The sequence below is a fragment of the Necator americanus genome, chromosome V, assembly GCF_031761385.1.
Source record: "Necator americanus strain Aroian chromosome V, whole genome shotgun sequence".
Taxonomy (NCBI): Eukaryota; Metazoa; Nematoda; class Chromadorea; order Rhabditida; family Ancylostomatidae; genus Necator; species Necator americanus.
The window spans coordinates 26879287-26904946 of record NC_087375.1 but is presented as its reverse complement, the minus strand read 5'-3'; the positions used below and the strand labels follow the sequence as shown (position 1 = coordinate 26904946).

General features: G+C 40.0%; 3 protein-coding genes across 4 annotated transcripts; 2 read left to right on the top strand and 1 right to left on the bottom strand.

The window, feature by feature from the left end:
• Window positions 1-6973: 6973 nt before the first annotated feature.
• On the top strand, window positions 6974-8673 carry RB195_015340 (uncharacterized protein; the record flags this gene model as incomplete). The annotated part of the gene is made up of 8 exons (XM_064206006.1): window positions 6974-7109; window positions 7179-7240; window positions 7677-7829; window positions 7883-8037; window positions 8089-8146; window positions 8219-8331; window positions 8393-8476; window positions 8556-8673. 8 exons carry the CDS (start codon window positions 6974-6976, stop codon window positions 8671-8673), a joined length of 879 nt encoding a protein of 292 aa, XP_064061887.1.
• A 271-nt stretch (window positions 8674-8944) lies between these two features.
• On the bottom strand, window positions 8945-9358 carry RB195_015339 (uncharacterized protein; the record flags this gene model as incomplete). The annotated part of the gene is made up of 1 exon (XM_064206005.1): window positions 8945-9358. One exon carries the CDS (start codon window positions 9356-9358, stop codon window positions 8945-8947), a length of 414 nt encoding a protein of 137 aa, XP_064061886.1.
• Window positions 9359-19436: 10078 nt separating this feature from the next.
• On the top strand, window positions 19437-25158 carry RB195_015338 (uncharacterized protein; the record flags this gene model as incomplete). 2 transcript variants are annotated; one of them, XM_013445757.2, is made up of 14 exons in its annotated part: window positions 19437-19571; window positions 19649-19688; window positions 22246-22333; window positions 22453-22528; window positions 22601-22723; window positions 22949-23053; window positions 23143-23234; window positions 23293-23501; window positions 23954-24050; window positions 24173-24248; window positions 24327-24476; window positions 24709-24813; window positions 24905-24996; window positions 25062-25158. In XM_013445757.2, 14 exons carry the CDS (start codon window positions 19437-19439, stop codon window positions 25156-25158), a joined length of 1485 nt encoding a protein of 494 aa, XP_013301211.2. The 2 variants fall into 2 exon arrangements, with proteins under 2 accessions (XP_013301211.2, XP_064061885.1); XM_064206004.1 differs by having other exon boundaries at window positions 19452-19571.
• Window positions 25159-25660: the final 502 nt, after the last annotated feature.

Here is a 25660-nt window from a genome sequence, read left to right as displayed (position 1 = left end):
TTGCACCAAGACTATCGCAAGTCCCTACATCCGCGTCCGCGTTTCCGTTTGAGCGCCACATTATTTATATAACAGAAATATCAAGAGCGATTTCAGATAATTCTAAGCAAGGTGAACCCATTCTTCTCCCATGCTGATCTCATGCACACATGTACACACACCAACGTTCCATAGTCTCCGAACGAATATTTTCAAACAAACCAGTACTATTTCTCGATTTTTAGAAATTTTCACGGTTAGCAAAAAGAGTTGTCCTGTGAGGTTGACCATACTAAACTCAAAATTGCTCATCGCGAATGTGTATTATATCAAGGATTGTTTCGAATACCACTGAAAGGCAATAAAAGACCACCTCAAGGAATGAAAAACAACAATTTTGGCTGAAGTCGTCGAGGAGTGAAAGAACATCCGCAAGATATTTGAGCAGTCGACTCTTTCGGTTTTTTTTTCCTTTAGAACCCATACTCTTCCAAACAGATAACACTTGTTACAGTAACATCTGCCCTCAGGTGTGATAAAGAGATGAAAGTACATGAGCTTACGCTACACCCTTTCCCTTGGAATGTAGTTTTCCATTTTTTCAAGTTTTCTGCAGGTTCGCTTCCAGAGAATGAGTTATAACAGTTCCCAATTTTTCGTGAAGTATAACGTTAAAAACTTTGAGTACAATCACATTTATTCCGTTCTCCAAGCACAAAACCAGAGTGAGAGTATCTTCACGAAGTCATGCTACGCGTGGATATGTGTGTTGTACGTGTGGATAGAAGCCTACGCTCACCCCATTGACAACAAAGTGACTAACGTTGCAGAGGAAATGGCAAGTTTTAGAGGGGAACACTGCGGAGAGGTTTGGAGAAAGGAGTACCACAGGTATAATTTCTCCATAGCTATGGGTGCAAGATCGATGTTCCGAAACCGTCCTAGCCCGCCCAAACCTCTCAGTTCTTAAGGTCGATAAGGTGTTGGGTTTGTCTGAATGGATAAAAACACCGACGTGACAACGTAAGTCATCGCGTAATTTGTAGACGCGTTCATAAAATTCAACGATTCTGGACTGCATTCGAACGCAGTGGCGAATTTATCGACGCTAACGCTTTAATCTCTGCTTGAGGTTCTATTGCCGTTATTTGGTTGAAATAGTTCCTTAATTTCTATATCTGAAGATCTCTTCTCATAAACCGTGTAATGGTTCGCTGCTTCCACTGAAGTTCAAGCTCTCGTTGTTGCACTGGAATGAAAAACAGTGTTTCATTCTTTATTTTAGAGCATTTTTGCTGTTGCAAGTGAATAAAAACTGTGCAAAGGTAATTCGAGGGTGGGGCGGGGGGAGGGTCCCTACCCTTTTTCAATCGAACTGCAGTTTTGAGCGCAAAAACAGTTCGTGAGGTGACGAATATCTTTACCATTAGAGAAGGAGATAGTTCATCAATAGACTGTTCATCACCGGAAATGAATAGCTAAGTCAGTCGGGGCCATAAAAACTAAACGTTAGTCTTCGAAGATCCATGACATAAAGGTTAGAGCCGCTAAGAGTTAAAACATTAGTATTTAATCTTCATCATCCTTTTTCTCTTAGCCGGTAACGACCTGTCGAATGATAAAGCAGTGCAAGCAATTCTTCTCCACTGTCTTCCACCTAGGAAAGCCATTTATCCATAAAGAACGAATTTTCTGCTCTATGAAGGTTTTGCGCTCAAAACTGCTGTCCAAGTAGAGCAGCGTTGTATGCCTCCCTTCCAAAATACCTTTGTACCAAAAGAAGTTACTCAGTTCTGTTGACAAGTTGCCAACATTGATGGTTGATCATCAATAAAAAATTCATGTATGGAATATAAATGAACGCTCCTCAGGTCCTCAGGACTGGACATAATGATATTTGACATGAATAATTTGCAATGCATTGTCCATACTTAAAGGCATCACCCCACGAATCTGAGGTGGTGCTGATTCCAGGTGGAGTATTCGTACACGGGATGGGAGACTACGGAGAGGCCCGGAATATGCGGCATCGCACAAGGCTGGCGCGCTCCAGCCGAACTCCCTGTAGAAAATAGTGCGCCAAAGCGCCTGAAGCCGTTTTTTACGGCAATTAGGAAGAAATGGACGGAATCACCCCCCTCTCCGTAGTCTCCCATCTCGTATACGAATACTCCACCTGAAATCTGCACCACCTCAGATTCGTGCGGTGATGCCTTCAAGCTATCGGAACAAATTGTGAGCCATGCATTTATTTACAAAGAAACTTATTTACCTACTAAGCATCCTGATGCCCTCAGGCGAATAAAAGCATGTTAAAGAGATGCAGACGAATCTTTTCTCGGTTAGAAATACTGTATTAAATCCTCATGTATTTTTCCGCCTCTACTCTCTTTTTCTCCGGTAATACATTTCTCTCTATACGGAATTCTAGCTGTAAAATACTTTAATGCTGGCTTGGCACATAATAATGCCCTTTTCGAGAGAACTTTTTCCAGCCTGGTACGTATGTGCGCCGTCGTCATTGCTGTAATGGCTCTAGATTACTTTAGAAACCTTATTTAGCACCAAAAATCATTCAAATTGATGACTTGAGTCACAATTTCTTCCATATATTTTTATTCTCACATAAACTGGCAGCCCACGAATTAGTGGAAGAGTTTTTCAAAGAGCAGCATGTTCGGCATTTATTCCCACTGGAATAGTCGGCTGTTTATCATTTTTCATAGGTGGTCTTCTAGAAATAACTTTAAGCCCCGATGTTTCTCATTCATTCGTTCGACTCTCTTCGTCGCATAGTCTTTTCCACATCTAATTCCGTTGCTATGGAGTATTCTACCACGCCGCTTCCAGCTGACCCCTGCGGATGCCGCCGAGATCTACTTCGCCCGTGACGACTGACTCGAATGCTTACTTTCCGGCATTGACCTGGCCCTATCTATCATTTTTTTGTTTGCCGGAAGTAATCCGCTCCCGTTCCTCTTTTTACGTCAAAGTTTCTCTTTTGTCCAACATTTTTCTGGAGATTTATTTCAAACTGTAACTTTCAATTTGTTTTTTTCCTTACCTTCTTCATTTAAAATCAACGTTCTTCGCCTTTTCCGTCATTTTCTCTGTACATTAGCAAGTTCAGATAGTTTGTATTTATTTCGTAAAGAAATCTCCATAGGTTTTATCGCAACGTTACAGATTTTGTTTTGTTTCTCCCTTTTCTGGAGGTTTTTTTAAAACCAATCATCGAAAGGTCGCAAATTACACCGCGATTTTCTATGGCATTCGATTAGATCTACGATCCAGAAAGGTTTAGATCCAACTAGAAATATTTCTAGAAGTTAATAGCGTAGCGTTCAACAAATTCATGCATTTCCTCTTTCAGTAAATCATAAGAATTTACTCAATATGAACTAGGAAAACTAACCTCGCAAGAGAAATAGATTTAGATTTCACACCCAAGTCGGTAGATTTCCCTAAGCAGTCGGAAACAGAATTTACTAAAGCGCAACAAGTGTGGACTGGACCGAACACATTTGGTGTCAAACAACGTACTACTAACTTTTTTATACCTACTTAAAATAAAGTAATGAGAGCTTTATTCCTTGGAGCAGTTTTCTGGAAGTAAACAATAATTCTAAGTAATAGTATAAGTCATTTTCATATGCTATAGTACATATTTTCATATGAAAGTGAATTTCTCGAAGATTATTTCGAATCGATATGCGTGTGAAGAACTAGGAAAAAAATGGAATCTGGGAGAGCTTGAGAATTTCTTGTTCCAGAATGTTGAATTCCAGAAAAAAAGGGAAGATGAACGAAAGGAACTCATAAATTCTCTGATGAACACTCCTCGTAGCATAACATTTTTGGTTGACTGCTGAAAAAATTATTTCCCTTTCACTTACACAGGCGGTCAAGGACCTTTGAGGAAAACATACTCGTTGTGTTGATAGCGTGCATTTCCGGTATCTCACTAGTCTTACTTGATGAGATTAGCACACTTCCGTGACGCGAACACGGCTCTGGAAAAGCTAATATGGGAGTTACGACGGCTAAACCAATAAGCTGGTTTAATACCCATAGAGTTTATATTAATACTTGTGAACTAACTGAAATATGATATAAAAATACCAGAAAAAGGATCTAGCTATTCCTTGCTAAATGCTTCTTTTTACTCATTGTCAATCAAATAAACATGCGGCACTGTAAATTGCTGCATTATTTGCTTGTGGAAATGATGTCGAAGGGGATAGGCTTCTTCTTTTTCACCTACCCCTTCCAAGTACACTTCCAAAAGTAATCCTTAACTTCTGTTCATTGTCTGTATCCACAAAAAAATAACAAAAATTATACCGATCCGAAAACTGTCTTTACAAGAACTTCCCATACCTTCCCTTACTAACTATACAGAGGTGGTGCAAGATAAGACCACATTTGTTATTTGGAAGTGTAAATTTTAAGGTGACAAGCGATGATTTTCCAAGTTGTTGTGGAGTTTTTCAAGAATTTCAAGAATTTTCATTCGTTAGAGGACTAAGAACTAGCTATTCCTTGCTAAATGCTTCCTAGGGTTCTATTTATATTGTTTATTATTCACTGAACCTGCAACATGTTTAAGAAAAGATATATCATCGACAGTTGTAAGAAATACGAAGCAGAGCCTTTCTAATTATTCGGCTCACTTGAATTTTTCCAGAAAACTCTTTAAATAGAAAAAAATGTCGTTTTCTGGGAAAATTCTTTTTTTCGTCACAACAAATTGAAAAAAATCTCTATGAAAAGTTTACAAGGTACTAATTAGCGTCGTTCACTAACTTCTGAATACATTTCTGGATAAAAGCAGCGTTCGGAAAAATTTCCGATGCCGAATGGTCTCCAGTTATCAGGCGAAGGGTTTCAGGAGGGTTAGGCACCTCACTGTCTCCAATATAGCATCTCTTTGCACCTGTTGGACTGACGGATTGAAAGTGTACAAAACAAATCAAATGTGATAATCGTCATTTTGTCAACTTTGTTGGTGTGAAAATTCTGATTTGTATAGTAAATTGAGCGATTTCGCAGTGGTACAATAATACCTTTTAATTACGTCCTAGTTTTTTTCCTGCCAAGAGATCCAACACCGAAAACTGCTACCTCCAAATGCGTGTACCTCATTGTTGTGATTGATAATGGTTTGTAGCGAAAAATATATAGAAGGATTGATTGCAAATGAACTGTCCATCGTTAAATCAGTACTTTTTGGCAAGTTAACATAAAAAAAGGTAACTCCCTCTTGAGTTCCTTCCTCCTTCGTTAGAAGGTCAGCTTTTTCCTCTTCTTCTTTGAGTTTTGTAGTCTGATTTATTGACTTTTCTCGGGTACGAAAGTTATTTTACGTTAAAAAAGTTATGAAAGAAAGTTTACGATAGGCAACGACATTTAGAACATGTCTAGCTGGACCAAAATCCATCTCCTATAAATAAGTGTTTTGGCAAAAAGTATGCAGAGGTACACTACACTACGGCTCAAAACAACATGAACCTCTTTGCAAATAAGCGACGGCGCTCGAAGCGGTGCGGTTGAGCGTAGCAGTTTCAGGGGAAACACTTGCCAGGAACACTTCTCGCTGCAATTCTTAGCACACAGAGCCGTTTCGCAGGCCTCTCTTTTTTTTCGAACTGCGAGCAGAAATTGAGCGTGATCATGCTCATAATCTTGAACTACGCCTCTGCCTGTGTCTATTCGTAGAGAAACAAAACGTTTTGTGATACGTTGGCTCTAGAGGTGACCTTTCAGACGATTAGTTATTTTCCTCATTATTTCTATGAGGAGAATACAGTTACCGGCAGCAAACGTGTGATGCATGATGCATGTCATTTAACTGTTGAGGTTTGCAATAAAGAATAGGATTTCTGGATAGTACATATGTACAGCTAGAAGAAGTCGAGGAATAAGTAAAAGATAAAGTGCGCGGCCTCGATCACTGCTTATGGAAATGCGCCTACCATTTCGATTTCAATTGAGGACGGCTTGAGATTTATGAAAACGTGGGCAACCTTTCGATATGCGGCTCGAACCAATCCAAAAACATATTTGTACTTCACAGTCTTGATGAAACAACTTTTTTCTTCGATTAAAATAGGAAGGTAGAACGATTGCCACCTGAGTACAAGTGCTTGAATTATCACATATTAGTAGGATAGGGATGTATCCAAGAGACGAGGACTTCTGCTAGCTATGCTTCACCACTGGCATTGGTTGAACAGCGGCGTGTGTGACTCAGTCGGTAAGAGGTTCCCATTTGAGTGCACGGTCGATCGATAGTTTGAAACCGCTCCAGTGTCAACCAGGCGTTTTATCCATCCGAGATCGATAAATTGGTACCAGAATCGTGTGGAAGGACAAAAACACTGACTTGATACATTGGATGCCCCGCAAGTCATTGTGTACTGTGTATAGGCTGAACGCCAGTTCATAAACCTTAAACAATTCTGAATTGAAGTGAACGCAACGAGTTTTACTGGAATTCGTAATCGTTGAGATTTTGGAACGCGACGATGACTTGCGGGGCCCCGCCGATGATCAAGTCAGTGTTTTCCCCGGAGGGATGAAAGGCTTGGTTTGCACTAGCGCGGTCTCGAACCCTCGACCGTGTCGGTTTTGAACCCTCTCTGCAACGGACCTCTAACCGATTGCGCCACACCCACCCTGATTCATTCCAGTGCTTCCTAATATTCCAAATTCGCAGAAGCACACTTCAAATACCCGTATAATCCTAAACAGATTATTGCGACACATCTCGCATTTTGAAGATGTAGCAATGAAAAGGAACACGCTGAGGACATTACGCTCTTGTTTTGAAAAGTGAATGTAAATCTTAGAATACGTTAAAATTGGAGTAAAAGGTCGCGAATCCCTTGTTTCTCTTTTCATGCACTATTGTAAATTTATTAACGCCTAGCGCGATGTGTGGACATATTCCATTTGATATTTCGAACCGTTTAAACCTAAGGAATTTCAGAAAATGGTGTTACGGCCATCCAGTTCAAGCTGGAGTATCGCTCCAGAGACGATAATGAGCCACCATTACCGGTTAACACGAGGAGTTAAAGGAAGAGTCGACACCAGCCCGCCATTTTCTATGTACAATAGTCCAATAAGTACAGATAATGTTTACTCACTAACATTCTTCCCTTTTCACTTTAAATACAGTGAAAGATGAGTTTTAGGCGTACATTATGTTCCTAAAAGAGCGTCTTCTGCTGACGCAGCGAAACGACGACAACCTAAGGTACTGTAATTTTCTTTCGACTTTGAAGGAAAGGCCCTCTAAGGCGGGAAATTGAATAAACATCATACAAAAATGTGCAGCGAATAGATCTTTACTTGAATATCGACCTAGATCAAAGTCACTAAATGTCGATCTCAGCTGCCAAGCTCCCATTTTGTAACCGCCACAGTTCCAGATGATGACGTTTTTGTTCGAAAACCTTCTTTGTGGACTAAGGCTAACACTTTCTACTACTGCTTGATTTGTTCAAGTTGTCAAAGTTACACTTATTAGTGAGGCATAAAGTTGTCCTCCACAACATGAGCCTCCGTCACCCGTCGTTGTCAATTTTAAATAAAAACACTGAAATTTCGGCACTAACTCAGGTAACCTTGAAGAAGATGTTTGTTTGAATCATTTCTTATGAAAGTGTGCAATTGATATGGTCAGTTTTCAGCTGCCACGCCCACACAAGGAACTTTCGGAATTCGTGGGTGTTCCTTACGGTCGAACAGTTCCACCTCTACAGTTGCCATTGAGCGGAACTGATGTGAAGTCAAAGATACTGCAGTCCAAAGATTATCAGCCACCTCTGCACAGAAACCGACAAGTGATTGTATTCTTCACCGTTGTTTACTGTTTATTTATTTAGGCCTTGTTCAGAATTCGAGACCACCATTGCCTCCCATTGAGCGGGATCCAGTAAAGACTCGAAATAAGCGGGTGGATAAGCAGAAAGAAAAGAACAATTTCTGTTTCGATCTCTTCAAGGATGCTGTTTATACTTACGTCATCGATCGCGAAGTTTTTACTGATGGGTGAGGCAATAGTCTTAGGTGGCAATTTTCATGCAAAAGACGATTTTTAAGAGTAATTGCTGAAGCGGTCGATATTGAGATGGAAAAATGGAGCGATCGAATTTCCTGGGTTTGTAATCCGAACATTTAGTCTATAACTTCTAATGACTGGACTCTGAAAAACTGAATCAGTGCAATTCAGAACGACCTTGAACAGCTCCGCGCGGAAATCTTTGATGAACTAGGTGTACGATCATCGCATTTCACTTCAAAACAAACAAGCCTTGCTAAAAAAGAACTAAAAAAGAAACAGAGGTTTTCATGTTCTTTTTGTCTTTAATGTGCATGTGATTGATGGTAAAGTCATAATATCAAGGTCATCCACGAGCACTGGAAGCAGATCAAGCACTCCGACGTCTTCTGGTTCATCGCTGTCGGAGTTGAAATCTAATAGAGAGAGGTGCGCTTTGGTGTGCTTGTCGAAGAGGATTTTAAACTATCACAAGTAATGTCCATATTTTCTACGACTGAATATTCAGGATCTCTGAATTAGAATCTGAGTCGAATTCCACATCTGAAGAATCATCGGGGACGTCTTCTAGACCTCAAAGCAAAAGCAATAGTAGCAGTAGTGGCAGCGATACAAGTAAAACATGAGATGAGGAGATGAGATGTACGCATTTATTTCTCAGCTGTTCTCATCATCTTTGCCTTTTTAGTTCTCACTGTCATTTTTGCGTTAACTGATGTTTCATTGTATTTGTATATCTTCATTCAAATTCTAATTGTTCTCGTTTTTCAAAATTACATTTTCGAAATCCACTTCTCTTTCAAAACGTCTTTTTTGATATGGTATCATACTGTGATGTTTGCATACGCCAGAAGCAGTAAGTTGAAATAATACGAACTTTAACCCTAATAGAGGAATTCAGCCGTAATTGTATACGTACAGTATAGTCGGGTCAAAGCGACATGAAGCATGGACATTTGCGCAAGCGGCTGCGCTCGAGGCGGAGAGGTGGAGCGCAGCGCTTGGGATCGTGTAAGGATCCTCGCTGCCGCCAACCACCTCTGCAGTTCGCCATGGTCCTACCTCGATTCCAACCGCTGTCTCCACCGCACCGCTTGCGAGGACGGCCGCTTGCGCAACGGTCCGTGCTTCATGTCGTTTTGACCCAACTAGTGCCAAAACGACATGAAGCACATACGCAATTGCGTACGCGGCTTCTCTCGAGGCGCTTCGGTGGAGCGTAGCAGTTAGGAGCGTATTGGAACCCTTGCTGGCACAACCTATCGCTGCAGTTTGCGATGGTCTCACCTCGGTTCCAACTGCTTCCTCCATCGGCCGTTTCGAGCGCGCAAATGCACAGTCCTTTATATCGTGGTGACCCGACTATATAGTAAGGTCAAAATGATATAAAGCATGGTATAGTTGCGTACGCGGCTGTTTCGAGCGCAACGCAACGTACGTGAAAATTCGTCAGAACGGAATGCAGAGGGAATGTGTACGCGTCAACCAAAAAAGTTGTACGTATCGTATATAACACATTTATATAATATCTATAGTGAGCGAACAATCAGTGGACTGCTGATGCTGTCTCTTCCGCTCGCAGAGAGGCACGTTATTAGGTGAAAATTCGATATATTATCTATCGTAGCGTATCTATACAATATATGTTATATACAGTGCACATCTGACGTTTTGTGCAGGTATGGCGCACTACATCCTTGATGGTCCAGTCCACAATTGATCCTCCAATCGTCAGGAATAGGCCTGTGACCAATCCGGGCCACCAAATATTGACCAATCCGGGTCACCAAATATTCAAAGGTTCATGCCGGCACAAAACGTTTGATGTCCACTGTATACAATGCCAAATGCACGAAAAATTCAATATTTAAGTCCCTTTGACTGAAGAATAAGGATGAAGCGTCTTTCATTAATCAATCCTTTTTGTGGTGCCCCTACACTTTCCACTTCAATTTCGAGTCGTTTGAGGTTTGTAAACAGACGTTCAGCCCATACACAATGCACCATGACTTGTGGGTACCAGCATCAAGCCGATGTTTTTCGCCTCGTAAGTAAATCTGCTACAAATTTATTGACGAGGAGGGATTTCAGGCTTAGCTGGGCTACAGCTGTTTTAAATTACCGGCCGTGCCCCGTCCTGATTTTTATTTGTTAAATCATTATATCGCAGTGTTCTTTATTCATGTATTGTTAATGTCATAGGACGTTTCTCTTCACCTATTTACTGTCCTTTTTCTTGTGGTCAGTAGGAGCATATCAAAGACTGGGTGTGAACAACAGTGTGATTTTATAGCTTAGATTTTTTTACACATATTGAACGTTTCTGTTGTTACATCTTCAAGGTATGTGCGTATTGTAAATGTCATCTGTTCCCTCAAATTTAGTTTCAATTTTCCAAATGCTTGTTTCTACTTATTGCTTGGATTTGTTTGAGTTGTATGCGTTCTAACCTTCACAATGAAGAATAAGGAATTCTATACAATATTAAACAATAGCTCGAGAAGCGTAGCTGCCTGGTCGATGTATGTGATCAGACCGACCTCGTCACTGTCTCCACAAAGGGGATCAAGGGAATCATCGATACCATGAGCTTATGTGGGCATTCGACTTGCCGCCTTCAAAATTCGACTTCGAAAGAAGAAATTAGACACAAAGACATGGAGACAAAATGCACGTATGATTCTGTTTGTGCCGCCTGCAGCACGAGCGATATCAATCAGGAAGAGCGTTCAAAAAGAATGTTGCGGAACAAGATTACGAAAAAGAAAATAATTCAGAAGCGAAGAAGATTGAAAGTTCAAGGAAAGGCATGGACTCGTGGAAACCCTATGCTTTACCAGAGCTCTCCATCGGCAACTGGACAAGGTGTTCGTCAATCTTCAGCTCTGCCAACGGAGTGACTGTCGGTGAAGCATCCATTTGGAGAGATCACTTCACAAACCCTATCAGCTCTTGGTCTCGTTCACGTCCAAGGACAGACAAGCATCACGATAAGGAAAGAAACACCGACGAAGACGGGGATTTTCTCCTCTATTCAGGATTTGAAATATGGAACTTCTGATGAGGATTATGGAAACGACGCAGAAATGCTGATATCTCTTCTTTCTTCTGGGATTTCTGGATGACAAAGATCATCCTTTCAATACAAATCGAACACAGAAGGGATACATGACTGTTTAAAGGACGTTAACATAGTTATCCTTCACATATGCATATGGCTGGAGTTTTGATTCCACATACAGTGTAAAATGTACTTCAACTCCTGAATAAAAATTGTACGCCCTATTTTTACGATCACATTAATACTAAAAGCGCTAGTTTTATATGCACGATACTTCAATAAGCAGATTTTAGATAGTCGGCCTAAATTCTCATGAGATCCTAGTCTAGGTTGCGGAATAGGATCCAGTAGGTGTTCTCAGAGAGGTGCGAATCTCGTCAGATACAGTGGAATCAGCAGCAAAAAAGTACGTCCATACAATAACAAGACCCCAGACATAAAATGTGTACGCTAGACACTAAATTACGTATCCACGTGTCCACCCGAGTGGGTTTTATACGCGCCTCGAAACAGCAAAATTCTTCATTGAGGCAGATGTTGTGTGGGCAAGTCTCATTTCGCAAATTACAGGAAATACGAGGTGTAAGGGATCTTACAATGCTTCAAACATCCAAATCCATCCGAGATAAAAATCATGTGGCATAAACACGGCAAACATTCTCATAGTGAAGTCAAGTGCGCCAGAACGCGGATTAAAGTACACAAACTCGAGAAATCAGATAAACCAGAGGGTTCAAAAGTCACAGCATAGAAATTGCAAAAGCTTTTATGGAAAAATTAGAAGTTCCCACGAACACGTATCATATTTTTGGCTTGTTTTTCAAAATACTTAAGATCATAGGTGTATTGAGCCACTGTACCTGAACAACTCATCACACACTGAATTGTGCTCCCTTCCTCTCGTTTCCCAGTTGTTCATGAAGACCACCACATGTGATGGCGATAGTGGTGCCGATACGCATCGATTAACTGCACATAGTTCGCCGAAGTCTGAGAAAGATACTAACGATAAAGACACAAGAAGTAAAAAGAAAAAGGCCTGCTGCATCCAATTGTCGCGTTATGCTACTGATGAACCTATATTACTAACACTTCTGCATGGATACCAATCTCTCAATTACGGCTCGAAGTTAAGCAGTCGTCCCAGAATAATTATGCACATTCTGTTAGGAAAATCAGAAAATAGATACTACAAGAATATAGGAACCACACCGCTTTGTGTGTAATCACTCAAATCCGTCGCAAAAACCCAAAAGTTTAGGCCCACTATGCACCTGCATTCGTGCAGAACGAACTAGTTCTGAAAACAAACTGTGGATCAGTGGGATCAGTGGTGGCTCAAAAAGATCACTGTGGCGTCTCCAGTGCTTCCCTATCACTCAAAAACCTCCATTCAAATACTTTTGTTTCAAATTACTCGTTTGTGGACATACGCACCAAGTTTTTCTTACTCCAAGTGCTACCGTTTAACTGCCAAGCGCTCGGAAGCGCCGCTCCTCATGGCATTTTTGTTCAGGTTTAAAATAAGTTGCGAATTCACCCAACCGCATTGCTATTACAAATCCCATTATGTTAATACATATTTGAAAATGTGACCGTTGACAACGATCGAAATTACGTGCGAAGCGTATCGCGCAACTGAAAAAATGTCATGACTTTTTCATCTTCTTGTGAACTAAGCGAAAAAGCTGAAGGAGAAAAATGGAAGCGTTCATTCTACCGCTTAACAATGGGTCTCACCATCACGTACGTTTTACAGACTGAAAAAAGTCGTTACGTTTCGGCAATATCGCCTTCTTCAAACCCTGAAAAAGGCATTTCAATTTACAATTTACCAATCTACCTTATTTACCAACCTCTCCACAACTATACTGATAAACTTCATGCCTACTTTTTCAATAACTAATTTAGCGACTACACTGAATGCTCGCCTTAGATCGGAAACGCCTAGCATGGACCGCTGACTGATCGATCACGAGGGCGAATGGTTCGAATGTCACATTCGGATCGGAAGAAGCATTCGAGATACGGTGTGAGTTCCCACGTTGTCGACAGATTTCGCCCTTTCGGTTCATTTTTGGGTTTTTGGATCGAAGCCAAGCAGAGTATTAATTTCGCCTCAGATATTTTAGTGTCATGGATTTTTTTTCAAAAATCTTTACTCGAAAACAAATATGCAAGAAGTACCACAAGAAGACGGAAAAAAATTCGCATACCCTACAAAAATTGAACCTCAGTTTAGTAATTTCTTATTTTCCGTTATTCCTGCAATATTTTGTTATTTTAAAATACTTTTAATTTAGAAGTATTTTTGAAAGAAAAACTATTAGAAGGGACTTCAGACTCATCAAATGAGGTCAAATTTCTCCTGGAAAAATCTAACTATGCAGTAGATTCGTGCTATATTACCATGGTTTAGAATATGCTACATATTTTTATCAATGGACACCAAACTTACGAAGATACGTGAAAATCTTATTTGTTGTAATTAAAAAGAGAATTCACCATTCTAGAAGAAAGAAGTAAGTTTATAGCACTTTATTTTCTTTTTTCTAAAACGTAATATTTCTTCCATTTTTCACAAGCGTTCATGGTTTAAAAAAATAAATGCTTTGATTTGTTCCATGATTTCTGTAAATGTTTTGCCAGTAGAATCTCTATTTTATCGAGCACCGCTCTAGATTTTAAAAAGAAAGCTTTAATTGAGTTTTCAAATGAAATAAAATTGTAAGCGATCATATCTCAGGTCGGATTACTTCACTACAAAGGAAATCAATGCGATTGCCGTGGCTGTTCCATCCACAGCAGAAGAACTAATGACGATTTCTGCTCTTCTGCAATAAAAAAAAACCTCAAAGGGATCTTGAGAAGTGGTCAAAATATACAGAATATGGCGTGAAACTTGTACTTCTTCCACTTCGATTGACCACTGCCCCCAAGAATGTCAGCGCTGACTCGTTTATCGGCCTTGTGGCGTCTTCGTATTCATTTTTCAATTTTGTCATTCATACTAACCCAGCAAAGACTTCTATTCTCAGTTTGCACCGACGTTTAACTGCATTGCAAAGCTCTTAATGAAGAGAATTTTGCACGGCCCTCAAAAAAATCTTCCGATCTAATGTTGAGATGAATTTTCTCTTTTTTCTGACCAGCAGACGATTATGTGGTACATTTTATGTGGTCCCTAAAAACTGGTCAATCATAAACTGATAAATGACCAGACATATGTGAGGAGATGTGTTCACAGCTTATCACCGCTGATCATTATCGAAGGGAAAACCTGATAGGAGAATTGCGGCTACTCAGTGTAAACAGCCCCACAAATATGTAGTGTACATTGAAACGCTAGCTATGAATTTCCTGAAGTGCAATATATAAGGTATTGGTATCAAGGTATAAGGAATTTATTATTATCAAAGTTTAAAGATAACGTTTTTGGCGTTGATCGATCCGCTTGGAATGCGCCACCACGTTCACTTCAATTCAGAATCGACTAAGGTTCACGAACGTGTAACTGGCCTATACAATGACTTGCGTGGGCTAGCCGATCTGCCAAGTCGGTGTTTTTATCCTCTCAGGCAAGTCATGCACCAATTTATGGACTCCGGAGGGACGAAAGGCTTAGTTCGGACTAGGGCGGCTTCGAACCTCCGTTCGATTGTAGTCACAGCGGAACCTCTCAACGACTGCACTACACCGCCCCCGAATGTTATTATTGTTATTATTATTATCGTTATTATTATTATTATTGTTATTATTATTATTATCATTATTATTATCAGGAAACTTTAAAACACCTACATAGAAGGGAACGACAATGTTTAGCTTGGCATTCTTTTTTTTCCTAATTTAAAAGAGAGAGTTTAACAAACTTGATCCTTTTTAAGTTCAAGAAGGTGTTTTTCCACTGATTGGACCAGGTCGTCTGTCAAAAAGTTTAATTTGAAAACACACATTTTTTGGCTCGTACCTCATTAGACAACTTCAAGCGAGAAATAGAATCATTCTGTACAGTTCTTAGGAGCGAAGAAAACTCCAAGATTTCTAACAAACGACGTAGAGGTCGTGTGAGGAAAAGATAACAATTCTCCCTGGGAATCTTCCGAGTTCATAGCTTAGTGGTTTTTGAATCTAAAATATTATAAAAGCTCAGACAATAAAATTAGCCAAAATCACTAAAACCTTCAGCTGATCGCAGAATCCATCTTAGGAACGAAACTGCTCATAAATAGGACATTTCGCTATCAACTTTTAGATTTAAAAATAATGGTGAAAAAAGCATGAAATAATTAGAGTATAGTAAAATTTTCGGAATAAAAAAAGAAAACAACCAAGTTGATTCACTAACCATATTAAAATAATTCGGAATTAATTTTCAAAATCCTATTGTGGATGAAATTGCTCACCGTTTCTCACGTTTGATCGTTTATATTAAGAAGTACCCTAAAACATATAATAACTCGTTCTCATTTATAGATGGGTTTGACTTAAAGACACCCTTTGGCTTAGGCATTTTGGATCTGAAGTTTCAAAATTCAGACTGAAATGGATAAATAGGAAATAGGTCAAGGATGGTGTCGGGTCAAAAATTGGGATTTTGGGGAAAAAATTAGCCTTTTTTTAAGTTTATTTAACAAAAACTGCATTTTTCAACATTTACGATATGTTTTCCACACAGGCTACATATTGGGAGCATAGGAAGAATTTTTTTATTCAATTGCCCATTTATTCTGGGCACTCAAGGAGTTTTCTTACATATTTCTAAATAGGTAACCAACTAGGAACTTATTTATTGTCTTAGAAAGGTCTAACGCTAAAAAAAAGATGATTTTAACATACGAAGAATAAGAGAATTGAAATAATTAAACCATTGATTAAATTGATATAGAAAAATAATAAACAATATAATAATAATAATAATAATAATAATAATAATAATAATAATAATAATAACAATAATAATAATAATAATAATAGAATAAATAGCTCCAGAGACACTGAATATTTCATTGCAAGTTCTTTTGCTAGGTTTCTTCGCTTCGGCACATTTCCGATCTTTGACCAATAAACGGATCAATTTTGGTTTTCAAATGCCAAAGCATGACACTTTTTTACTCTCGGAATATCCTAGAGCTGACAGGATTCAATAAACAACCGTTGAGTCGAGGACCGACCACCGCAACAACAATCTCACCTTCACAATTGTCACTCCTGACTTAGGTCCTGATTCCCCCGCCAAACCGCAGAAAGGACAAAATCTGTCCTCATGGCTGTGCAAAATCGTATCGCAAGAAATTCACATTGAACGTCGTTGTTCAGAAACTCGCCTACTTTGCACTCATTTTATCCCCATTCCCTGCTGCTGATGTCTTGTTCGTTCAGTAGCAACATCGAAATTGCTTTGTTGGGCGATTATCAGAAAATTCATCACTGTTAAATGAGAAATGTGCTCTTTAAACCCTTTAACGCCACGTGCAAAAAACTCAGTCTTGTTGGGAATTGATCCCAGACCTTCTCAATGAACAGGGGCTACATTACTGTTAGCCATTGAAAGCCTGTGTTAATTACAACAGCGGCTTTCAACAGAGCACTGCTTATTCTGCTGAACCTTGCTTACCGTACACCAAGTTTTGCTCACCTTAATTTGTGCTTGTTTAACACCTCCTTCTCTCAAATTGAACAACAGCGTGGCACCAGTTTTTTCTAGGAACAAAGGGTTTAGCTACCGAAGACAAGGACTGATTAGGAGCGAGAATTTTTTATATCTACGAAAAGGTTGTTAATTGATGAGCTTTCTTTTGACTAATTCGTACGAAAAGCAAAAACTTCGCTGTGCCCTAGCAGAGGAGGTCGAGTACTTTAAGGCCAGGATACCACGAATCTGGGGTGGCACGGATTTCAGGTGGGTAGTTCTTGTACGAGTTCGTGGATTGGGGGGAAGCGGTTGATTCCGTTCATCCCTCGCCATAAAAAACGGCCTGAAGGACGAGGTCCCGAGCGTTCCATGGCTCTGTTGTCAACGAAGACTACAAGAAGAAGAACAAGAACGCGCCAGCCTTGTGAACGCGCCGCATCTTTCAGGCCTTGTTTCACCAACAGCGACTCCACTGGCAGTGTTGAGGACTGAAGAAAAACTTTTCACAACAACTACTTTCCTTTTGTACCAAGACTATTGCAGCTCTCTACATCTGACTGCGTTTCCGTTTGAGCGCTGCATTATTTATGCAACGGAAATATCAAGAGCAATTTCAGATAATTCTAAACAACGTGAACCCATTCGTCTCCCAAGCTAACCTCATGCACACATGTACACACGCCAACGTTCCATAGTCTCCGAACGAATATTTTCAAACAAACCGGTACTACTCGATTTTTAGAAATTTTCACGGTTAGCAAAAAGAGTTGTCCTGTGGGGTTGACCATACTAAATTCAAAATTGCTCATCCTATTCTAGCGAATGTGTATTATGTCAAGGACTGTTTCGAATACCACTGAAAGGCAATCAAAGACCACCTCAAGGAATGAAAAACAACAATTTTGGTTGAAGTCGCCGAGGAGTGAATGAACATCCGCAAGATATTTGAGCGGTCGACTCCCTGGGTTTTTTCCCTTAGAACCCTTACTCTTCCAAACAGATTAACACTTGCTACAGTAACATGAGTTCTCAGGTGTGATAAAGAGATGAAGGTGCATGAGCTTACGCTACACCCTTTCCCTTGGAATATAGTTTTCCATTTTTTCTTTGAATTTTCTGCATGTCCGTTTCTAGAGAGTGAGGTGTAATAGCCAACCTTTCGCGAGGTATAACCAGAGTGAGAACACCGTTACGAAGTCATGCTGCCGCCCTACACTCACGTCACAGCAATGTTTTGAAAATTATGTTTTTCTTCCTGGAAATTATGTTTTTCTTCCTGGAATTACAGCAGGTTATAAGAATAACAAAAACACTTTCTTATTTTGGCAATCTTCTATTGGAGAAATCAGAATCATGAAACATTAACGCTCCGAGCATTCTCATTTCCACCACCCTCATTTCCGTCGATTGCTGGATAAGTCTCCGCCTAGCAGCTATACCATTCTCGAATTCGATTTTAGGATATTTTTAATAGGGCGATGGCACAAGCTATTCTAGCGGAGTAAAAACACCTACGACAAAAAAGTAAATAGTTTACTAAGGAGATGCAACGAAAGATAATGATAAAAAGGATTAGAGAATTTTTCTTGCTTTCAACAATAATAATCTTAGCCTTATGTCAATTGTCAAGGGGGGCATTTTTCGCAATCCAAGCGCTGTGCATGTGTAGCTCTTTTTGTTTGATTTCTGAATGTAACCCCACAGATCCCTGTGAATTACAACTCCCTGTTAGTTTCCGAGGAAGAACATGACAGCAAAGAATGATCACTTTGTGGATTTGACGTGGGACTGCGATCTTTGAGCCTACTGTATGTGTAGCCTACTGTAACTGGCGCAGATCACTTTACAAAGACTTGCTGATAGACTGCTAATGATTTCAAAAAAAAGTTAGTTTCTTTACCTGTCACATTCAGCTACTGATGGACGGGGCTGTTAGCAAACATAAACAGAGAAAAACTCGGCGAACTCTATGATCGCCCTATATTTTTTCGCATAATAAAATGAACGTTGAGTGTTTGAAACCTCTAGCGTTGAAGGACAGTTGTAGGAAAATTCCGCGACAGAATTTGATTCGATTTTTCCTGCAAATAGCCAGTTTCACCATGAAACCTCTGCGTATTTCATATTTCAAGCAGCAAACTAGAGATATCTGGCAAAAGATAAGAAAAAGACGATTCCAAAACAAAAAAGGACTACAAACTAACCCAAACCAATCACTTTGGCCTCCAAATCCGCCCAGCAGGGATCAGCAATTGTGATATGGTGACCTACTTTCCCTAATGGGGAACATCTATGCTAGTTCACTCGAAAGTCGCATATATTCCGAACAAAGAATGGGTAAAAGTTTATTTTGTTCATTTTATCCTTCAATTTTGTTCTCTTTTCATATGCAAAGTAATCCTAAACCATAATTTTTCGCCACATATAGGTACGACACTCCCAAAAATGGATTTGAAATAATAATAAAAATAATTTTGAATGATCAAGAAACGAAATTACACGTTGCCACTAGTCTTTTGGGCTACGATCATCTTCTAACGAAAACGCTACAAACTTTTCATTAAACCGGCCGACATCGAACGTTCACATTCCAAAGTTGCAGCACGAAATTATTCTGTCCATTCACCATACTACCACCATACCATCTTCTCACAGGAAACTAACGACGAATTAGTATTCGTCAGAACATCTAAATGTACGTGCTAATTATGAATAATTCGAAAGCTTTACATCATGAGAAAGGTGGAGCAACATGTCGAAGAGAAATACAAAGGATATTCTCTGAGACGACTGCACCACGAACACAGCTGATGCTGCCGTTTTGTTCAGTAAGTTCCCTTTGCTTTCCTCAAAACACGGTCCTTTTTCGGCCAACATCTTTGTTCCAACAGCACAATGTGTTCAGATTCTTGCTGTAATTCTCGTCGGTGGTAATCTTGCCAGAGGTGAGCGAAATTAATGTCAACGTACGCAGGAGTTGTTATTTTCATGCAAATTCCGAACCAATCACAAAAAAATTGATATACGCAGAGTTCAGCAATCAAACAAGAATGGAGCGCAAAGCATTTTTTTGTAGAATTTAGAAACTCCCTTTTCTCCACACATCAATCCGAAATTTTCCTTTGCTGAAACAAGGAGAGTATTGTCCACCTGCTATTACACTCAATACCTTTTCGGACCTCACTTTATTCTCTGAATTGACATTACAAACCAAGCCGCAGGCATTTTTTGTGCTTAGAACGGCAGTGCCGTATAAAACACACTCGTAACGAATTTTAAAGTGATGTAGATGTAAAGCAATATTGCAAGAAAATGGAGATAACACTACCAACACATTCTCGGAGATTGGCTCCGCTATCATTAAGGTCGGCGGTCTAGTTACACATCACAATTATCTTATAATAAACATTATTTTGACCATATTGATGAGTAAGAGGACTGCGAGAAATGTATTCTCACATCTTTGGATGCGGCTGTAAATTCTGTTGCTTCCGCTCTAGTTTTCACGTTTTCAAATAAAGGAAGTTGGAGTTTTTTAATAGTGCAACGTAGTTGAGAGAAGTAATCCCTAAGTTGTGCAATCAGCGGTTCGATACTGTCCAAAACCGACCAATACTCGCAATTCTACAGCGTACTATTTAAATTAGAATCACGCTTGTCCAGGAGGTCACGAACATCCTCCACTTCGCACCAACATTCCAATTTACGATCCCCTTTTTCTTTCATGAACCTCTGCGATTCCGGATTGAACTCTATCCTTAAAGGCATCACCCCACGAATCTGGAGTGGTAGGGATTTCCGGTGGAGTATTCGTATACAGGATCGTAGATTACTGAGAGAAGAGTGATTCATTTCTTTCTAACTGCCGTAGAAAACGGCCTGGAAGATACGGCTTCGAGCGTTCCGGCGCACTATTTTCCATAAGGAGTTCGATCGGAGCGCGCCAGCCTTGTGCACGCGCGCATCTTCCAGGCCGTTTTCTACGGCAATTAGGAAGAAATGGACGGAATCACACCCCTTTCCATAATCTACTATCTCGTGTACAAATACTCCACCTGAAATACGCACCACCTCAGATTTGTGCTATGCCGCCTTTAAGCGACACCAAGCAATGTGATGGCTAGTAATTCAGATAACCTCTTGTAGATGAGGAACTATGATAGCATATCTTGAGGCTGAGAAGATTTGGGCAGCGATCAGAGTCGTATGCGACGTTCCAAACAGCTCTAAATTTTTGAACTTCTGACTGAGGCATTTTCCTCCTGAGAATGTAGTCGAGCTGAGAATTGAGAATTTTTACCTTCCGCTTGCGCTGCTCTTTATCATCAAAAAGTTGAGCTTACCCATACAAGTTCACGATGTCGATGATTCTTCCTGATCTTGAAGGCGATAACGCCTGCCTTTCTACATCAGTCGGCGAGACGGTTAATGCCCTTCGCATTACCATATCACTTTTCCAGGATTTCAGGTTGTTGTTCAACTCCCATATTTTCGTTAGCATTGATTCCGACAATGAACGCCTGCTGGATGATCATCCTTCTCAGATCCATTCTTCCTTTCCTTCTCTTCTCTTTCTCTGAGCTCTCCATATAAAACGTCTTCCTTACTCTCTTCACCGGTCTCCGTAGGTGTAGGGGCACTTCCGATCCAGAATTTACTCTTTTGTGATCCCACAGTCGTACAATAGCCCATGTTGAGCCAAATTCCTCCATTATATTCTTGTAGTCGTTCCTCTCATTTGTCATGCAGCATCCTGTCTTCTTTTCGTTAACCATCTTCTAGGTAGATGGTGTAGTCTTTGCTACTGATGACGGATCGGTCTCTCATAAATGTTTCATGTGAAGCAGTAAGTGGAACACGGAGATATCGTAGAATCTTAGAAAGGACGACATGTTAGAGCTACCTCGACAGTTTAGGACAGCAAAAGTAATGATTGTTAGCATAGATTCTATGCTTTCTTCAGGCAGTTCACCATTCGGGGAATGGTCTTTGGCGGTGTGTTGGATGACAGCACTTTTCTGCAATGTGAAGAAATCTTGTATCTGTGGAGGTCACATAGCCCGTGTATAACGTAGACTCAAACGCCTGACAGCACTTTTTTTGCAATGTAAAGGGATCGTGCCATATATTTGTGCGGATTTGATGGCTTGTACGTTCCCAAAGCGTACCCTGGAACGTCTAGTTGCTCTCTGTATATTTGTTATATACTTTTAAGTGTAGCGCAGCAACGAGAGGTCACCACTCTCTGCGCAATCGTAATTTTGTACTCCTCATATAAGGGTGCCCATTTGCTGTTCCTAGATTTCATTTTATATTCTCGATTCCTTTTCACTAGTGCTAATGATTCTGGGCCCTAACCCAACGCCGTTGGCGTATTCTCAGGGTTCTGGTCAAATCTCAGCACTTTACCTGTTAATACTTCTGAGAAAAAGTTTGATAGCACACTCGCCTGATGTAAAATTTTTTCTTTCCAATTTTATTGATCGAACCATTTTTTTTCAGCAGAAATCTGCCCTCCTGGTGGCTTTGGTAGAGAACTGATGGACGACAGAATCAGGGCTACATTTCTACACATGACTAACAACTACCGGTAAGAAGTGCAACAGAGGTTTTCTGAATAATTTCCTCATTTTCTCGTTAATTTTAATTAAACGTTATAAAACAAGTTTACAAGTAAAATATAGCTATTCCAAGGTGTAAAATTTTTAGCTCCATCATAGCTCGTGGTGAAGGAATAATGAGTGCTGGTATAAGAGCTCCTCCTGCTTCGCAGATGAGGAGAATGGTAAATTACTGCGTTTAACATCATTACAAAATCATTTTGTTTGCAAGGAATTTTCTTAGAAGAATTTTCTAGGAATATGATTGTGATGTGGAGGAAAAGGCAGTAGAAGCTGCTTGCAACATCAACTCGCTGCACAATTTCAATCGTAAAGCATTCGCGAACGTATACATGGACCCTATGGAAGCAGCTCAAAAGGTCCACTTTTATGTGGTTTTCTTCTCTAGCACAACTCGGGCAGAAATCGACTGCAGAACTTTAATTGTTACACGTTAGAAACGAGGTTGTTACAATGAGATTTGGTAGAAATTAAACAGTGTTTTGTTCTCTTCCCTGCAGAAGAAAGTCTACATATCAAGTTCGACTTCTTCACCCCCGACAAGGAATTAATTAGGGAAGATTGCCACTTGGTTCCTATTTTAGGCCGTTAGAGCATGGTACAGGGAAACAGCAGTAGGCTCATTGTTGCAATCACCGGGGCAAGGAAATCTTTATCATCCGAATCTTGGTATACCTCACTTCGCAAAGGTGGGCAAGTTTTGCAGTACAAATATCACCAGACTAAAGTTGCATCACGAAATGTGTATCGATAATGAGGAGACCATGAAAGGTTCCAGATGGTTTGGGAATCTAGCGTGAAGCTGGGCTGCACTGTTGCAAACTGTTATTCATCATATAAGTTAGCTGTAGTGTGCGTCTATGAACCGAGGTAGGTAAATAATCGGCGGCTCATTAAGGAAAGTTTATAATATAGGAAAAAATTTCAGTTCATTTGCTGTTGGCAGGCAGATCTACGAAATGGGAAATACATGCAGTCGTTGCAAAGATGTGTGCGGAACAGATGGTCTCTGCCCTCCAAACTGGTCCCCTTACGGAGGTGTTGCAACAACAACAACAACAACAACAACAACGACAACGACAACGACAACGACAACAACAACACCGGCACCAGCACCAGCACCAGCAACAACAACGCGTAATATTGCATTGATATTTTCTATTTAATTATTTCTTGAGAAAAGTGGCTTTCATTTCGTAGCTTCCCTACCGGATGACTGCTGCGCATTGGCAGGAGTGCTACTGTATCTATGCACTCAGCGGCTAGGTACTCCTCCAGAGCAACTAATGTTTCCAATACTACGACGTTTTCAAAATAGCAACGCTTTTGTATTTGACAATACGGACGCTAGATTGTTTAGCTGCTTCCTGCATTTCATTTCATGGGCCTCATTTGCTTTCACAAAATTTTATGGTTCTGGGCCCAAACCGAACGTCTCGGTGCATGTTTAGTGGATCGGCCAGCCTAAAGCGCTTCGCCTGTTCATACTTCGAAGGGAAGAATTTACTTGCTAATACTGTTGACACCATGCATTCTCTTGCTATAACATTTTCTCTTACCGGTTTTTTTCGTCGACCCAATTTTTTCAGACATCGGAATGTGCACCTCTTCTGATGGACATGTTGATACAGAATGGATAAACGACGAAGTGAGAAGAGAATTTCTATTCATGACTAACAGTTACCGGTAAGTAGTGCAACGGTGATTTTCCGGATTGCAGCCTTGTTTTCCTGCGCAATTCATTCCAATGAACCTTATAAAACAAGGACGCAAAAAAATAAGGCTCTCCCATAATATCCGATTTTCAGCTCCCTCGTAGCTCGCGGTAAAGTGGTAATGAAAGGTAATGTAAGAGTTAGTCCTGCTTCGAAGATGAAGAAAATGGTAAACGTTTAGATACTGTGTTCAAGAGATGTTCCAAAATAACTTTGTATGTTTGTATGCTGTAAGATTCTTTTGAAGGCATATAACTGTGAAATGGAGGTGAAGCTGGCGTCGGAACTCTGTAATGTCCGGACCGATCATTGTGATGAGGATGAGGAGAGCTATGATGGAAACATTCATGTTACCTTTCTAGAAGACGTGCCGTCGCCCATCTATGCAGCTCAGAAGGTTCTCTTATTTGTGGGGTTTCCCCCAAAATAAGTAATGTAGAAAAAATCACTTGGAAAGAGACGATTCTTTTTCTTACAACTTGAAAATGAGCAAGTGAAATTGACCGAACGTAACCAGTGGCAATGAGTAGCGTAGTGGAAATTTCTACAAATCAAATGTGCAGCTACCTGTTCTCATTTTTATGTATAAACCACTGGTGGAAGGCGCTGGCAACTGCATTGTTTTACAGGCCGTTAGAAGATGGTGGAGTGAAATTCCATTCGGTACAATGTTGCAGGGACCAGGTCAAAACAATCGTTACCAAGAAAATCTTCGCATACCAGCTTTTGCAAGGGTGAGCGTTTCCAGCCCATACATAAGTTGATTAGGATTTCCTTGCATGGGGAAATGAATACTATTTATCAGAGGATTATTGGAATTTCCAGATGATTTGGGATTCTAATACGAACCTAACATGCAATATAAAGTATTGTTATTCGCTGAAAAAATTGGCTATTGGATGTATCTATCAGCCGAAGTAAGAAGTGAACCATTTGCTGTGCATTAAAAAGAAAGTTTTATACTAAACATAAGTTTTTAAAGCTACTTTGCTGTTGGAAGGCCAATCTACAAGATGGGTCCTACCTGCAGTCTTTGCAAACAGAAGTGCGACACGAGTGGGCTCTGCGAAGTGTCTTAGTAGAATATTGTGACTGAACAGCGTATCGCAATAAAAATGAGAAGCTTGAGCAGAAGAAAGTGTTTGCTTTGTTACCAGTTGTCATACTGTGCACATGATGATAACCAAATATCCAAATAACTCTAAACTATATGAAAAAAAATCATCGTAATTATCGCAACATTTTATTGAAAAAAATAGAGGTGTGAGTAATCTTATCCTGGAAGACGAAATCCTGTTTTGTTTAGAAATCCCCCAACAATTCTTCCACAAAATTAGCTAATGAAATAAAACTTCTATAAAGTAAAGCAAATTTTCAATTGTTTGCACGTTGAATAGAAGAGGCATACTAGAAACTGTCAAAGAACAGCTATGCGGAATCTAAGAACTCTAAATTCACTAGCCAATCACAGAAACATGTTTCATTCCTAACTTTTTCACATGTACGTGTATTTATATCTTACTAGAGTTCTTCCATCTGCAGCATTTGAAAAAAAAATTTGCGAAGAGATTATTTCGCAAA